Source organism: Mastomys coucha, unplaced genomic scaffold (assembly GCF_008632895.1).
Source record: "Mastomys coucha isolate ucsf_1 unplaced genomic scaffold, UCSF_Mcou_1 pScaffold13, whole genome shotgun sequence".
Taxonomy (NCBI): Eukaryota; Metazoa; Chordata; class Mammalia; order Rodentia; family Muridae; genus Mastomys; species Mastomys coucha.
Window position 1 is genome coordinate 18422938 of NW_022196895.1, and position 17552 is coordinate 18440489.

General features: G+C 36.2%; 1 protein-coding gene across 3 annotated transcripts in view; it reads right to left on the reverse strand.

Annotated features, from left to right (window-relative positions):
- Positions 1-17552, reverse strand: part of Ccdc178 (coiled-coil domain containing 178) — a 345640-nt gene that overhangs the window by 249832 nt on the left and 78256 nt on the right. For 2 of the 3 annotated variants that reach the window (XM_031365073.1, XM_031365072.1), the window contains exons 15-16: positions 5405-5500; positions 5114-5250 (exon numbers count right to left, since the gene is read on the reverse strand). In XM_031365073.1, coding sequence (XP_031220933.1) covers positions 5114-5250; positions 5405-5500 — 233 coding nt within the window. The remainder of the gene's footprint in view (positions 1-5113; positions 5251-5404; positions 5501-17552) is intronic. The other variant, XM_031365074.1, reaches the window with a different exon arrangement.

Consider the following 17552-nt stretch of genomic DNA (forward strand, 5'->3'; position numbering starts at 1 on the left):
AGTCTACCTAAGGAGGCTGAGGATAGGGGCAAAAACAACTTACTAGTCCTGACCAAAGGGCTCCCTCTGGTCAGACTTACGCTGACCTAAGACCCAACACATTTAACTCTACAACTTCCCAGAATGGGTGAGGAATTGGCGTTGGGTATTTCCAAGTTACATGTGAATGGCTGAAACAAGCAGCTTCTATGTGAGCTGAAAGAATGGGGCAGAACTGCTGATGCCAGGGAAGCAGAAACCAAACTCAAAGAAAAGACCTCCTAATCAGGAAAAGTCGTTTAAAAATCATACTTTTGTGCTAAAAACAAAAAGAGCTAAATATAAAACATCATATTTAGATTATAAATATATTGAAATTGATAATTTTTAAAGAAATAAAACACACAAAGATGAAAACCCCATAAAGACATTTTGGACTTTATGTAATAGTATTCCAAATGGTATAAATGAAATGGAAGATCAGGAGGAAATTAAAATATGGCCCTTTATAATTATTACAATATTAAATTTCATTCTTTACCTAGAAACCATTTTAGTTTGCTATGTCCCTTTGAAAAACAGTTCCGAAGGAAAAAAATTCATGAGGCTTAGAGGAGACATTGCTAAAATTAATTAATCAAAATAAAGAAGATATTAAAAGGTTAGAGATACAAAATAAAAAAAATAAAATATGGAAACAAAAAATAAAACAACAGATACAGAATTGAATAGAGCAGGTCAAATAAAATACTAAGATATGAAAGATACTAGAAAGGGAAAAAGAAAATTTATATTTAAATTAAATATAAATTTAATTTTATAATTAAAAATGAGGGAATTACCAAGGTAATAGTGATACAAAAAAAAGGAAAAATACAAGGCTTATAGGCTTAAACAGAAGTTAGAGAAGATTATAAATAAAAGTGAGAAAGGTAAAATAAGGTTAAAGTCTACTGGGCCACCATATAATGAAAATCTGAAAAGTTAAACAAAGGTTGTTAGAAAACCAACTTTAGTTTATCCCGTTACTATACAACAAATGCCAGCAGACAGAGGCCACCCTCAGGAAGACTTAGAAAGGCTGAATTTAAAAAATTATAAGGAAGCAACTTTAGTAGAAAAAAATAATCTCTAAAGGCTTTAAGAGAGTCACACTGCCATATATTTTAACTGTGACAAACAAGGTCATTTAAAAAGAGATTATAGGCAGGGCATTCCTAGAAACAATGTTTTGTTTTTTTTTCTAAAGAAAATCAAAGCAGAAGGCCTAGCCTTGTGGAACATGTGTAAGGTGTGCCAAAGCCTGCACTGGACTAATGAATGTAGATTAACAAAGGACAAACAAGGTAGCCCCTAGTCAAGAAATGCCCTAGGAGGCCTTAATATCAAATTTACAGAACACTGCTCTGGATATAAACCTTAATAAACCAGATATCGAAACCAAAGGAGCTTCAATAGATAAAACCCAAACCTCAAGAGAGACCAAAGGATTAGTGGATACAGGAGCAGAAATAAGGCTTTCATTGGTATAAATCTGTGTATATTGATTCAAAATTTAAGATTAAAAATTTGTTACAATATAATATATGTATGTTTCAATTCTTGTATAGTTATTATGCCTATATAACTCATTTACATATGCAAGATTTAGCCCCAGTCCTCTTAATAGCTGCTAATACAAACTGTTTAGGATGGTTAAATAATTCAAATTAATAATCAGCCAATCAAACTCATAGTCATGTTAGGTATTAATCTAGATTATCACAGAATTATACACCCTGGGATATAATAGATAGCTGGAGACAGGCAATGTTTGCTTGTTTAGATACAATGTGAGTAGATATATGGTTTTCAAAAATTCCAGAGACTTACAGAGTGTGTCATTTGGATATAATTTTATTAATTTAAGATTTTTTTTGACACAGACACATCAACTCATGGCAATACTCCATTTAACTTGGAAGAGTATGATGAGCATCGAAAGACGTCCATATAATGTTACTTCAACTGTGGCAAGCTAGAAACTGGGCAAACGAAATGCCTATGCTTTAACTACAGACAAATCTATCCAGAAAGCAACAAAAAATGGACTCACGGAAGTCGACTGCCAAGCTCTGTGTAGACAGAGTAAGAAAGTCCTTTGTAACTCCTGCTTCACAAAAGTCTGTCAATGTACTGGGTCAGAAGGCTGAAGATGGATTCTCCAAACATTATAGAGATGACATTGGCATCTGTCCAGGCAGTTGGCAGTCTCTGTCATTTGATAAATTTTGGAGACTGCATCCCAACACTTCCTGAATTCTCAGGTAGTATTTATTCCTTATCAAGTTTCTGATGGGGTTGAAGACTAGCTAGTCACAATGGTGCTGAAAGCTAAAGATGTTCTAGGTCTAAGAAGATATTTTTAAGTTAATAATACAAGTTAGGGGGACTGGAGAGATGGTTTAGCAGTTAAGAACACTGACTGCTTTTCCAGAGGTCCTGAGTTCAATTCCCAGCAACCACATGGTGGCTTACAACCAACTATAATGGGATCTGATGCCCTCTTCTAGTGTGTCTGAAGAGAGTGATGGTGTATTCACATACAAAAAAATAAATAAATCTTTTAAAAAATACAAGTTGGGATAAAAATGATTCAGATACAGGACTCTGAACTCACCAAGATAGGATAGATGATAAAATACTTTGTCTAAGTTACCAAACACTATGGGTTGAACATTGTAAATGTATATTATAATGGTAATGGTTATAATTGTATTCAATTTATATTTGAAAGAAAAAAACCTTTTATTGGATTAAAAAAGGGAATTACAGAGAGGATATTTTGTGTATTATATGAATGTATTACCTGTAAATTAAAAGGCCTATGGCCTACGGCTTAGGCAGGAAATAGAAGTGGGATATCTGGGAGGCACAAAGGATTCTAGGATAGAGTGAGATGCAGGAAGATTTGGCAGGAAGATGTAATGAGCTTAACTTTCTTGGAACTTGCTCTGTAGATTGACCTTGAACTCAAGAGATCCTCATGCTTATCTCTTGGGATTAAAGTTGTGTACCACCACGCCTAGACTTGAGCTTTTCTTCATCTAGAACTTGCTCTGTGCCCCCTGGCCTTGAACTCAGAGCTCTGCTTATTTTTATCTCCTGGAATTAAAGGAGTAAACTTCCATGCCTGGACCTAAATTTATTTGGGTGGGCTCTTGCCCCAAGGTCATTACTCCCTTAATTCATTTTAATAACCTTGAACACAGAATTCAGCTCTATTTCACTTCCTGCTGTCCCTTTAATACTTGAACCATATATTTTGTATTTTTCCCTTGCTCCTTTTCATTAAACTACTCTTCATGAGGGTGAACTTTAGTAACCACACAACAGAATTTATATCAGGCTGTTTTGAGACTTCCTTTTTCAAAGCAATTAATCTAAATCTTTTCACCTTAGCCTCAGGCAGACTCTTCAGACAAGGCAAAAAGCAGCCACATTTTTCTCCAAAAATACCACAAAAACAGTCTCTAAGCAACATACTGAAATTCTTCTCTACTGAACCATCTTGGGCCAAGTCGAAACAGTTCAAATCACTCTCAGCAACAGTCTTTTATATTTCTACTAGTATAGCCCATTAAGTCCTATTTAAAACATTCCACTACTTTTCAAATCCAAAGTCCCCAAATCCAAATTCTTCCAAACAAAAGCATAGTCAGGCCTATCACAGTTACTTTACTCTGGTACCAACTTCTGTCTTAGTTAGGTTTTCACTGCTGTGAACAGATACCATGACCAAGGCAAGTCTTTAATTGGGCAGGCTTACAGGTTCAGAAGTTCAGTTCATCAGCATCAAGGTGGGAGCATGGCAGCATCTAGGCAGACATGATGCAGGCAGAGCTGAGAGTTCTACATCTTCATCTGAAGGCTGCTAGAGGAAGGCTGGCTTCCAGCACCTAGGATGAGGGTCTTAAAGCCACACCCACAGTGACAAGGCTACTGGAACAGGGCCATTCCTTCTAACAGTGACACTCCCTAGGCTGAGCATTACAAGCCATCACAACATATTTTTGACAAACTTTAGATACTGTCAAGTACTGTGATCAGCTCCTTTCTCATCTTCCTCCCTCCTTTCCTTCAATACTTCATAAACAGTAGCATAATATGTTTTAGGCATTATATCAACCAGCAAGGTTGATGTCATGGCCAATGGAGCTCCCTTGTTGGGGGAGTAGGGACAGATGTCAGCCTCCTATCCACATAGCATTGCAAGTATGATAAAAGACATGAGAGAGAAGCACACATGTGCTCATCCTAACACAATACACAGTGGTTTGGTCACATTATGTGCTGTGTAATCCTACCAATAAACAATACTTGTACAAAGAGAGCAGTAAAAACATTCTAGATATATTATATCATAAATATGTCAATGTGACTAGAAGGGGAAGTTGAGTTAAATCATAAGTTGAGCTAAATCATAAAAGGAAACTTGATACAGCATAATACAGTAAATAGAACATGGCCTAGTCAAGAGGGCTTATGGGTCTGTGAGGAGGGCCTTTTTCTTTTCTAAAAGTAATGCAAATGGGACAGTTAACTGATGACACTAGACAAGAGATGATGATATTAGAAAAGAGAAAGTGCACATAGCTTTCTCAACGTAGATAATGGCTAGAGAAGAAACAGAGCTGCATGTCACCTACTCTCAGAAGTCACTGATTATGCACATAATACCTGATTGTTTGGGTCTATAGACAGATTTAAAGGATTCTCAGAGTGCAGAGCAGTCTTTGTTGAAATTTAAATTTCAGAGATAGAAAGTGGCATAAGGAAGACTTCCGTTTCTATGCCAAGAACACCAACTAGTAACTACAGGGAAGACATGAGGGAGGGCTGGGAGGGAGGAAGTTTTACCACACATATTTTAAGTTAAAAGTTATGCTGGGCCTCTAGATGATATATCAAAGGGACTTTTGTTAACTGTGTCCAAATGTTCACAGAGGAACCTTTTGAATAGACTCAAGTAAAGTTAAGCTAATATTAAACATGAATACTATCATATGACCTCAGGGACTCATGCTGGAGAGGTTTATTGCATATTACCTATTAGGATGCTACATAGTAACAAACAAACAAATATCTGAATTACCTTTCTCCAATTTCATCTGTTATGTTTTCAATTTCAGATTGAATCTTTTTGTTTACTTCTGACTTTGTCTCTAATACTGATGAAATATCTTTGACGTCTTTCGAAACATTAGAAATCTCAGCATCCCATGCTTTTTTCTTGATAAAAAGAATACAAGAACTAGTTTTAAATCCTCGGGAATTGAAAATTAAAATTTTATGTTAATAAAATTAGTTTTAAGTACTCAACTTAATAATTAAGTACAGGACATAGTGCTCTGTGGGGAGAAGAGAAGAGGAACATTTCACTTACTGAGGAATAAAAATTAGTAAGTGTTTCCAGGTACTCCTTTTCATATATTTTTTGTTTCCAGCAATATTGATCAAACATTTTTTTCAAGTCATCTATCTAAAAAAAGCACAGAGAATAACTGAATTGAGGAGATTTCATTTCTGTTTACCAGTAAGAAAGGAATTGCTTTTTACTTTGTATAGTTTCCTTAGTGAACACTGACTTACAGTATAAAATAATAGGGCATGCTTCTGTCATTTTGAAATCTGATATACAATTCTGAGAAGACATAGCAAATCAGATATAAATCAAGTCCAGTGTTTCTAATATTCAGATGAACAATCATGATAAAATAGAATTGCTTTAGTTATAGAATGGGAAAACACCAGGAAAATTTGAATCATAATTCATTACACTGACAAGCAAAAGGAGAGAAAGAACATACATCCACACTTTACAAAATAACCATTTGATAAATCTGCTATTTAGTTCTTATGGTTTCATATTTTCCCTATAGGTTTGAAACCAGAAACTAAAACTTAGATATAAGTAACAGAGAAGACATTCCAACAATTTTGTTTAATACTGAATTCATGAAATTGCATATAGCTGCTTAAGCAAAGGCTCTAGCAGATGACCCAAGTTCAGTTTCTAATGCCTACATCTGATGACTCACAACTACCTGTAATTCCTGCTCTGGAAAATCCTATACTCTCTTCTGGACTCCATAGATTTCTGTTCACATGAGGTATACATACCCCCAAAATATGCATATAATTCAAAAATATATCTTAAAAATTAACTTGAACTCCAGCCAGGGAAGCATGTAGAATAACTATAGATCATCATGTAACCCCCCCCCCCATTCCTCCAAACCTCATGCCCCAGACTCATCCCCAGCCCTGTAGCAGACCCTCTGCTGTGCATCTCCCATGTCCAAGTCCAGTAGATCACACAGATCTTCCTTTCAAAACTTTTTCTCTCATAACTCAACTCTCTATCCTAGACTCCCACACCAAGAAACATCCCCTGGAAACCTGCCAGCCAAACTTAAGAGAGAAACTAGTAGGCCTGCAAAGTAGGTAGAGGAGCTTCAAATTTCCACTCTCCTTCCAGTCTTCTAAATCCATTTCCCCAGCTTAAGCCCCAGCTATGTAGCAGACTACCCACTGTGGCCTCTTCTTATTCTCTATCACCATGCCTAAGAAACTAATCTAAACTAAGGAACTGGTAGAACACTCTGTTTTTCTCCCTCTTGTGGAATTCCTCATCACTATTACCCCAGATTATCCCCATTTCTAAATGTCTGTTTATAATACTTAGAACCATATTTTATTTGCTACAACTATCAAGTTCTCAGAAGAATTCCCTACCAGAGAACCCATTGCCACCACAATCTTCTAAGAATCAGAGAAAGCAACAGAAACCAAGGAAGAAAGCACCCATTCAACAAAGACAAGAAGAGATATCAGCACCTAGAATTCCAATAATCCCAAATCAAGGTGTATATACATCAGTGTAAAATCACAATAACACCAAAGATAATACAACTCAACTCTAGCTCAGACCCCAGCAGCAGCAGCAGCAGCAGCACCACCACCACCACCACCACCACCACCACCACCACAACAACAACAAAAAGCCAAAATAACAGGAATAAACAAATAAAATTTCCTGACATTTGTGAACGTCAATGGCCTCAATTCTCCATAAAGAGGCATAGCCTAACAGAATGAATCTGAAAACAGGATTTGTCCTTCAGCTGCATGCAAGAAACTTGTCCTAACATCAATGATTGATATCACTACAGAATATAAGGATAGAAAAAAATATTCCAAGGAAATGGACCTAAGGAGCAAGCTGGTATAGTCATTTTATTATCTAATGGACTTCAAACCAAAACTAACCAGAAGAGGTAGAGATGGACATTATATATTTGTCAAAGTGAAAATCCACCGAAAGAACATTGCTATTCTTAACATCTATGCACCAAACACAAGGACAGCCAAGTTTGTAAAAGAGACATCACTATAGCTTACATCATGTATTGATCCTCATACGCTGATAAGTGGATTACTTCAGTACCCCACTATTGCCCATAGACAGGTCATCAAAATGAAAACTAAAGAGAGAAATGCTGAAGTTAACTGGCATCATGAACCAAATCATCTAATAGATATTTATAGAACATTTCACACAAGCACAAAAGAATACACTTTCTTCTCAGAACTCCATGAAGCTTTCTCCAAAATTGATCACATATTTAGACACAGAGCAAGTCTCAACAGATAACAAGAAAATTTAAACAACCCCCTCATTCTATCAGACCACCATAGATTAAAGCTGGATATCAACAACACAGAAACAAGAGGAAGCTTACACAGTCATGGAAACTGAACAACTCTCCACTGAATGAAAAATGGGTCAAGGCAGAAATAAGAAAGAAATCAAAGACTTCCTAGATTTAAATAAAAATGAATTTGCTTCATACCCAAATTTATGGGATACAAGGAAGGTATTTATAACAGGGAAGTTTATAACACTTAAGTTCCTACATAAAAGAAAACGGAAACATATCATATTAGTAATAACAGCACAACTAAAAACTATATCACAAAACCAAAGATATAACACACCCAAAAGGAGTAGATGACAAGAAATAATTAAACTCAAGTCTGAAATCAATTAAATATGAACAAAGAAATAACAAAAACCAATCAAAGAATCAATGAAACAAAGCCTTGGTTCCTTGAGAAAATCAGTAAGATTAACAAACCTGTGTCCAAATGGCAGAGAGAATATTAAAATTAGTAAAGTTAGAATTCAAAAGGAGGATACAACAACAGAGATGAAGGAATCCCAGGGAAACATAAGGACATACTTTCAAATCCTTACTCAACCAAATTGGAAAATCGAAAGGAAATATACAATTTTATTAATATATACCACTTTCCAAATTAATTGACTAAAATTAAATAAATTTAATTAAAATTAGATAAAAATTAGTTAAATAGACCTATGAGTCCTAGAGAAATAAAGGCAACAATAAAAATTCTTTCAATCAAAAGGCATATGACAAGGTACTTTTAGCTCAGAATTCTATCAAACTTTCAAAGAAGAGTTACTGTCAATACTCCCCCAAATTATTCTAAAATAGAAACCGAAGGAATGTTATGCAATTCATTTTATGAGGCCACAGTTACCCTGATACCCAAGCCATATAAAGACCCAACAGAAAAAGAGAATTAAAGATCAATTTCCCTTAATGAGAAAATAATAAAATATTTGCAAACCAAATCTAAGAAAGTAGGGACTATCTTTAAACTCATTGCCACAGGAAAAGACTTTCTGTACAGAATACTAATAGTACAGGCACTAAGATCACAAAAATAAAGAACTCAAAAAACTAGATATTAAGAAAACAAATAACCAAATTAAAAGTGGGGTACAGATCTAAACAGAGAATTACCAATCATGCAAACTTGAATGGCTGACAAACACTTAAAGAAACCTTCAACATCTTTAGTCATCAAGGAAAGTACTTTGAGATTTCATCATACACCCATAAGAATGTCTTAGATCAATAAAACACATGATATTTCATGCTGGCAAGGATGTGGAGTAAGAGGAACACTCATCCCCCTGCAGCAGATAGAAACAAATACAGAAATCCACAGTAAGATATCATGAGGAGAGTGAGAGACGCTGGAACACTTACTCCTTAGGTGGATGGATTATTCAACCTTTCCCCCTTCCCTCAAGACTCAGGGAACCCTGCAAAAATGGAGTCAGAAAGAACATAATGGCTAGAGGGAATGTTGGACACCAAGGAAAGAAAGCCCTATAAATCAGTATGATTGATACACACATGAACTGTCATAGACTGAGGCAGCATGCACAGGACCCATGGGAGTCTGTATCAGATGGTATCAACTGGAAAAAAAAAAAACACATGATTCATCCCTAGCCCAGATCCAGTCTCCAACTGGTAACCACTTACAAATAAAAATTCAGTGTCTTCCAGGAGTGAAACTAACTACACTTAAGGTTAGGCTGCCTGTCCAACAGTAGGTGGCAAACATAAGACAAACTGTGAATGTTCCTTGTCTCACAAAGCTGTGTCAGGGCTGTCTCTCTCTCTCTCTCTCTCTCTTTCTCTCTCTCTCTCTCTCTCTCTCTCCCCCTCTCTCCCTCTCTCTCTCTCTCTCTCTCTCTCTCTCTCTCTCTCTCCCACTCTCTCTCTCTTTCAAGTTATATTAATATTTATTAGTTTATTTTATTTACATTTTTTTCTTTTTCTAGGTGCTTTGCATATATATTATGCAAAGTGTTTTATGGGATTCCTGAATTTGCAAACAAGTGGGATTTGATACGTGTGCCTTTTCTTTGGGCTCTTTAACTTTTTTTGTTTGATTTTTCCAATTTCAATTTACCAGTTTTTGTTTTATCTTATGATGTATTTTTAAATTTTGATCCCTTAGAAATCTGTTTGTTTTCTTTTTAACCTGAAAAGAAGATATTTTAATTATTTAGTATAGTTTTATATAGTATAGGTTTTTGAAGATAGATTCTTTTTTCATACAGTACATTTAGACCACAGTTTCCCTTCTTCTATTTCACCCAGATACTCCACCACTTGACCCTCTCCAAGATCCACTCCTCCTCCATTTCCTCTTCAGAAAAGAGCAGGCCTGCAATAGACAATAGCCAAATGGCAAACAAGATACACAAAAACAAGCCAAAAGCACTCCTACTAAGGGTCGACAAGGCAATGTTATAGGACAAGAGTCTCAAACGCAGGCAAGAGTCTTAGATACATCTTCTCCCACTATGAGGAGTCCCATAAAACTAGCAAGCTAATAGCCATAACATATACACAATAGACTTGGTGCAGAACCAAGGTCCCATGCCTTCTGTTTCAGTTTCTGTGATCTCATGTGGCCTGCTTAGTTGACTCAGTGTGTCATGTTCTTCTGCTCTCTCCATCCCCCGACTCCTACAGTTTTTCTCCTCCTCTTCTTTGAGGTTCCTCATGTCTGATGGGAAGGACCTAATAAAGATATCAATTTAGATTTAGACTCTGACTCTCTCTCTCTCTCTCTCTCTCTCTCTCTCTCTCTCTCTCTCTCTCTCTGTCCTACTGTATAATGTCTGGCCATGGGTTTCTGCACCTGCTGTCTCCTGCTGCCAGAGGAATCCTCTTCGATGATGACTGGATATAGCACTTATACATGAGTATAGCAGAATGTCATTAAAATCATTTCATTGATGCTTCTTTTTCTCATTCATTCATTCTTTCATTCATTTGCTGGTCTTGCTTGGTTCTACCTTAGGTCTTTGAGTTATGTAGTCTCTGGTTTCTGATATCCAGGCAGTGTAGGAAGAAGGGAACCTATTTTTTGTTTATTTCTTTGTTTTTTTTTTATTTGTTTGGGGGTTTTGTTTGTTTGTTTTTAGTATTTTTTTCTAGTGAGAGACAAAAAGTAGTTGGATCTGGATGGGAGGGGAGATGGATAGGAACTGGGATTAGTGAAGGGAGGAAAAACCATGATTAGAATATATTTTGTCAGGAAAAATCCATTTTTATTAAAGGGAAAAATTCAAGCATAAACTTGAGTATAAAGTTTGATAATTTATTACTATCACTATAACTACTCATTTTTATGAACTACTAGTTAATCAAAATTGTAGAATGAATCCAAGTATTTTTATCTTATTGATATTTAATAGAAAATGCATCTTCAATGTCAGAAGACTAGATTAATAGAAACAGAATCTTTTATCTAAAACAATAGTAAAAATTGGGATGGATGGATAAAATCAATTAGTTTTATTTATAAGAGTGATAACTAGCTTTCTTAATATACTGGGAGTGCTACACAGGTTTTGTTAAGACACATACTATTTAAATTTAAAGTCAACAAAAAGGGAGACCTCATGCCAACACAAAATATTGTATAAAGCCTTCACCAAGTCCTACACACAAAAAAGGCATGTGACAGTAATTCTTAGTGGAATGCTGTCTTGGTTTTCCTAAATTAGTGCAAAAACATAATAATAAAATTCTGATTTCTTTATACACACTGAAGTTTGCCTTTTAAGTAGTGTTTTTAGTTAATCTTTTTAAAGCACTTTATGGATATGTATAGTTAATGGCGTGGGTTTATACCCAACACATATGTGCAGGAGCCTAGGGAGGTCAGGACCCCATGAGCTCTGATTTACAGGTGCATGTGGGATGAACATGGGGGCTTGGAAGTAAGCCTTGGGATTTTGTCAGAGCAGCAATCTCTCTTCGTGGCTGAGGAGTTTCTTCAGCCCCTACACTGAAGCTTAATGAAAGAAGAGTAACCTGGCACTACCCATGTGGCATCTGAAATAAAATTAGTGTCAAGAACACACTACCAGGAATCAGAACATTCTATAATAGTACCATTTCAAAGTAGTGTTTGTAAGTGCATTGAATAAACATGGCATGAACATTTTACATGCCTAATTGTTCTAAACTAACATTTTTAAAAATGCTATCATAATTCAATGAGAAATAATTAACTTAATTAACCTAGCTATATTAAAATGGCATTTCTTTCAAGAAAGTGCAAAGCGGTTTCTCTACCATTCCTCAAACTCAACATTATAACAACTATAAGTTCTGGACAGATAAGTAATACAAGCTCAAATAAATATAAATCACTAGAGTGACTGATGATAAATTTAGGGAGATAGCTGAGAGCTGAAGGAGAATGTCATCTTGTCAGGTAAAACAAAAGATCTGTATTTGACAAGGCAGCTTATACTGTGTGTCAAAAGATACAATAAACAGAAATAAAGGAAAAATGAGACCATGAAAAAAATGTAAAATTAAGTCAAGAGTCTTAGAAATCTTTACAAAGGACATCAATGAAATTAAAATGGCATAAGAGAGAGACACATAATTTTCTTCAATAATATATATATTATATATTACAGGTATGTATGTATCTATTTATCTATTTATGTATATATCTACAATTCTTGAAATTCTGGATGACAGTTATGGAAATAAAGAAACAGTCGTTTTTTAAGAATTGTCAGTCTGTGGTGTTTTACCTGTTTCTAGTCCATCTCCATCTCTACAAATGTCTGGGTGAATAATGGCTGGTAAGAGGATGAAAACCTGAAGTTGGTATTCAAATAAGAAATATAAACTAGACAGAAGGAAATCAGGACTCACTAAAAGCCTTATTACAGAGAAATTAGAGATATGCTATTTTAAGAATGCTTAAAAGTTAAAAGAAAATGTTTTTTTATGAAAGTAAATTAAAATAATGTTAACACAAAGACCAGATCAGTAAGTTGGCAAAAATTCTATAAAAAAGACTTAAGCAGAAAACTTAAAATTGACACATATAATTTCTTAAGAAAAAATAAACCTTGCTCTCTGGATATAACTGCATTTCTAATCAGATAGAAGAAAAATGGATGGATGAAGATGGGTTTCCTGAGCTTATCCTTCACAAGGCATAGAAAGATGAAAACAAAGAATTCTTCATGATTGTGACACACTGTAACATACATCAGTATACATAGATCATTATAGAGAGAATTAGTGAAGTGGAGAGCAGAAGGTGGGCAGGAAGAATATATGAACAACGGCAGAAAACTGCAATGTAGAAGAAAACTAAACAAAAAGCTTTATCTACATATAAATGTGTTCCAGGGAAATCTAAGTACATGAAGCCTAAAACTGAGTGTGTGTGTGTGGGGGGGGGGGCATTACCACAAAGCTGTCAAGAGTTCAAAGTGAGGAGAGGCATCTTTGAAGTAGCATAAGAGAAGCTAAGGCCTACAAAAGTTAACCCTGAGTTTTCATTCTGAGTAGTGTTTGCCAGATGTCTTAAGACAAAGCATCCAATGAACAGAGAGCAGTAAATAAACAATAGCGATCCTGCATCCAGTAAAATTACTGCTTAAAAATGAGGGGCATAAGAAAGCATCCACATGGGGGGAGGGAGGGAGAGAACCAGGAGGGAAAGGGGGAAGGGAGGGGAACCTGATCTGGTACTGGGTGAGGGAGAAGGACTGAAGCCCTGAAGCCCAGCCCAAAGAATGGAAACAGGAAACCTCAGGAGGTAGGAGGTTGGGGAGACCCTCTAGAATGTACCAGAGACCTGGAAGGTGAGAAACTTTCAGGACTCAAAGGGAGGGACCCTAGATGAAATGGCCTACAGTAGGAAGGGCATCAAGTGAGGGATGGGGTTGCTATCCACAGTAAAAACTGACCCATAATTGTTTCTGTCTGAAAGAACTGCAAAGATGGAAATGGAGAGGAGCCGGAGGAAAAGAAGGTCCAGTGACAGGCCCAAAATGGGATCCAGCTCAAGGGGGATCCCCATGGTCTGACATTTTACTGAGGCTATGGAGCGCTCACAAAAAGTGCTCTATCATGACTGCCCTCCCAAAGACCCAATAAGCAGCTGAAAGAGTCAGATGCAGATATTTGCACCCAACCAATAAACAGAAGCTGCTGACCTCTGTGATTTAGAGAAAAGCTGAAAGAAGCTGAGGAGGTGGGCGACCCTGTAGAAGGACCAGCAGTCTCAATTAATCTGGACCCTTGAGATCTCTCAGACACTGGATCACCAAACAGGCAGCACCCACCAGCTGATATGAAGCCCCCAACATACATACAGTAGAGAACTGCTGTGTCTGTGTTCAGTCAGAGATGATACACCTAACCCTCAAGAGACTGGAGGCCCTAGGGAGTTTAGAAGTCGGGTAGGGTGGAGGTGGGATGAGAACATCCTCGTGGAGTCAGGGGGTGGGGAGGAGGTATAGGATATGGAAGGACCAGGAGGGTAATAAAATCTGGAGTGTAAAAAAAAAAAGAAATAATAAAAATTGAGGGATATATTAGTATATCCCCAGACAATTAAAAAAAGAGAGAAATCATTGATTGGAGACCTTTCAAAGAAGACATTCCAAAGAATGTTCTTTACATCAATGTGACTGACATTATAGTTAGACACACTGCATAGACATTCTAGAACCAACCAATAAATGAAGTTATTCCCATAAGCCATTTAATGAACTGCTTTTGTTTTTCTTTGTAGTCTTAAAGCCCAGAGTCTCTGTATCTTTGGTAGTGGCATAATATTTCTGCTGACTGCGTCAGGAAACCTGGCTTATAAAGGCTCATTCTACATTGTCCTGAGAGGAGGTTTGATCCTAAAGAGGTCCTCTAGAATTGAGCATTCTTTTTGGTATGAACTTTTGATTGATTAGTAAAATACTTTTTATTAGCATGTATCTTAACTTTGGTTTGTTTGACCTTGTTATTGTGACCAATGGTTGCATACGTGATAAAATAGATTTGTTTTCCTTGACATTTTATAAAAGTCAAAATTCAAATAAATTTGAATGATATACATATTAATTTCATTTAAACTCTGCAACACTAATGTAACAAGGCTAATACTATAACCTCCATGAGAACTCTATACATACCTGAAGAAGTGTGACGACTCTTAAGTATGCTCATTTAAACCTTTGTTTCAAAAATGCAGGTAATTATTATGTACCTCACATACAATACTATTTATTCAAACTCCTTCCCATGATTGAATATCCAGAAATGTAAAAACTAATGATAGGTCAATACAATTTCCAATGTGTTTTCAAGCTTCAGATGTGGTTATGAAACTTGAAGTTATATATATTTTTATCAGGTAACTGCCCATCTCTAGAAATAATGCTTCCATGTGTTTACTCATGCAAACATTTAAGGTTAAAGGTGATATGTACCACCATGTCTCTGCCAAATGTTTGTGGAAATATTGATAAGTGGAGTTATGAAACATTCATGAGCTTTCTTAAGCATTGCTTGAGTTATTCTTGCCATCCACTTTGGGTTAAGTGTCACTGCACCAGTGCTGCCCTAAACCATACATCTGCTGGGGTCATTTGTACTCTGGGATAACTCCTTTCTTAATACAAGTGATAGTATGTACACAAGGTTGAAAATTCCAACCATGAAAACAGCAAAAATTATATCATGAATTTAATAATTATATCATAAATTTAATATTGGGAAATAAAAAAAGGAAAAGAATCAAATGCCATATAAATTAGAAAATGTTTTTTATTCTACTTTGAAGCAAGAAAATGAAAAATAATGTGACACTTCTCACCCAGTGATTAGGTTGGTAAATTTTAAAATATTTCTTCAGTGCTAAAAAAAAGAAAAAAAAATCATAGAAGCCAGGCTTGTCTCATGCTAACCTGTTTAGAAAAGATGTGCTAGCTACCTTAAAAATGAGTTTTAGTTCTCACCTATCAATCTAACGTTTGAGAATCTGTACCACAGAAAAAGGGTCTGACAGAATATATGAATTTTCTTACTGTTCTATTGTCTATAGTGGCTATTACCCATACTTAACCAGAATTTATTCAAGAACACAATAATTGAAGTTTTCCTTCAGGCAAATAATGTATAAGATTTCAGTGAGTCCCCTCCCCGACTCTGCCTCCCTACAAACATGCACTTGTGGGGTGGGGAATGAGGACATCTCTAGTTCCAGTGGATGATGCCATTTAGTGTAACTGGTCAGAGAAGAGGCTGGATGATTGCAGCAGAACATAGGCAGCAAGCACCTTCCTGAGTTTGGGTTCTTTGAGGTTTGCTTTTTTGGCTTGTTGACTTTCCACTGTTTCGTCTTTGTTTCAGACATAGCCTTCTGGTTTGGGAACTCTGATATACCTGCTGTCAGCCCTGAGTGCTGGGATTATAGGTGCCCATCACTACACCTAGGTAGACTAGTTCAGAGTTTTCTGCTGTCTTCCTCCAGGAACATAATTGTTTTGTGGGTGGTGTTTTTTTTCTGTCTGCTGCCACTTGTCAGTGTCAACACCCTCTGGCATCAGTAGCATTGCAAAGAATGAGTCCAGAGAAAGTGTCCTTGCGCTCCCTCACTGCAAAGAATGGGTTCAGAGAAAGTGTCCTTGTTTATAAACATTCTCACTAACTGCAATTTCTACACTAGTCCATCTGAAAAAATATTACACCAAGTGTAGACATGGCATTTGTGAACATCTTGAAAAATTTAAACTTGGTCTAAACAGAAGGATTTAACTTCCCCACGCTGTACTCCAATTGATGTTATTATGTGGGACTATTGTATAATGTGTTTGCTATTAAAAAGTATACATTAGACTTAAATATGTGGTCCTCCTTGTATAGGCACAATGATGTTTAAAGTTAAAGAGCAAAATTACTATGTGTATGGGAAGGACAATTTGTGTGTGTGTGTGAGAGAGAGAGGGGGGAGGAGGTAGAGAGGGAGAGAGAGGGAGGGAGAGAGATAGAGAGAGAGGGAAAGACTGGAAGACAGAGAGAGACAAAGAGAGAGATATAAAGAATTGGTTTTGCTATTTGATTATATATATATTATGATTAACATAACATTCATAGTTAAGAAATATCCATGTTGTTCAAGTCAAAAAACTAGAATGACAGAGAAGATGTGAATAATATGGAGTTCCCACCTAGAACTGAAATACTACTCTTTGTTAATAGCTTTTGAAATAGCAATATTGTAAATGAAGAATGTTTAAAATTCTCAACCCCATTAGTCATCAGGAAAATGCAAATTTAAAACCATAATGGGATAACACAAGAACTATAATTAAAAATAAATAAAAACACAACAGATGGTGTTAATTGGAAACTGTGTTTCTTATAGATGATGATAGGAGGAAAAGATATGCAAATATTTAGGATAAGTTTCTGACATTGTCGATTAAGGCTAAACATACACATTTTTGGCCTAGCAACATGCAAGATGCATGAGCATGGTTTCAAGGCACATTTTAAATGTCTGGGCCTGAAAAGCTGTCAGGATTGAATCACCATGTACTGAAGTAAGGCTCAAACACCGTAAGCTGTAAAAGGCTGAGTAGCTGAAAGTTCAACCACAGTGAGCTTGGTTTGGTCCGAGAGATAGTTCAGTGAGGAAAGTTGCTTGTTGTCAACCATGATGATCTGAGTCTGATGTCTGGGACTCATGTGGCAGAAGAAGATAAATGAGTGCCCATTATACAAAAATAAAATCTAAATAAAAATATAATGATATCACTTTCTCCTTCCCTTCCCTTCCTGCAATCACTTCCATGCCCCATCCTCCCCCTTTCC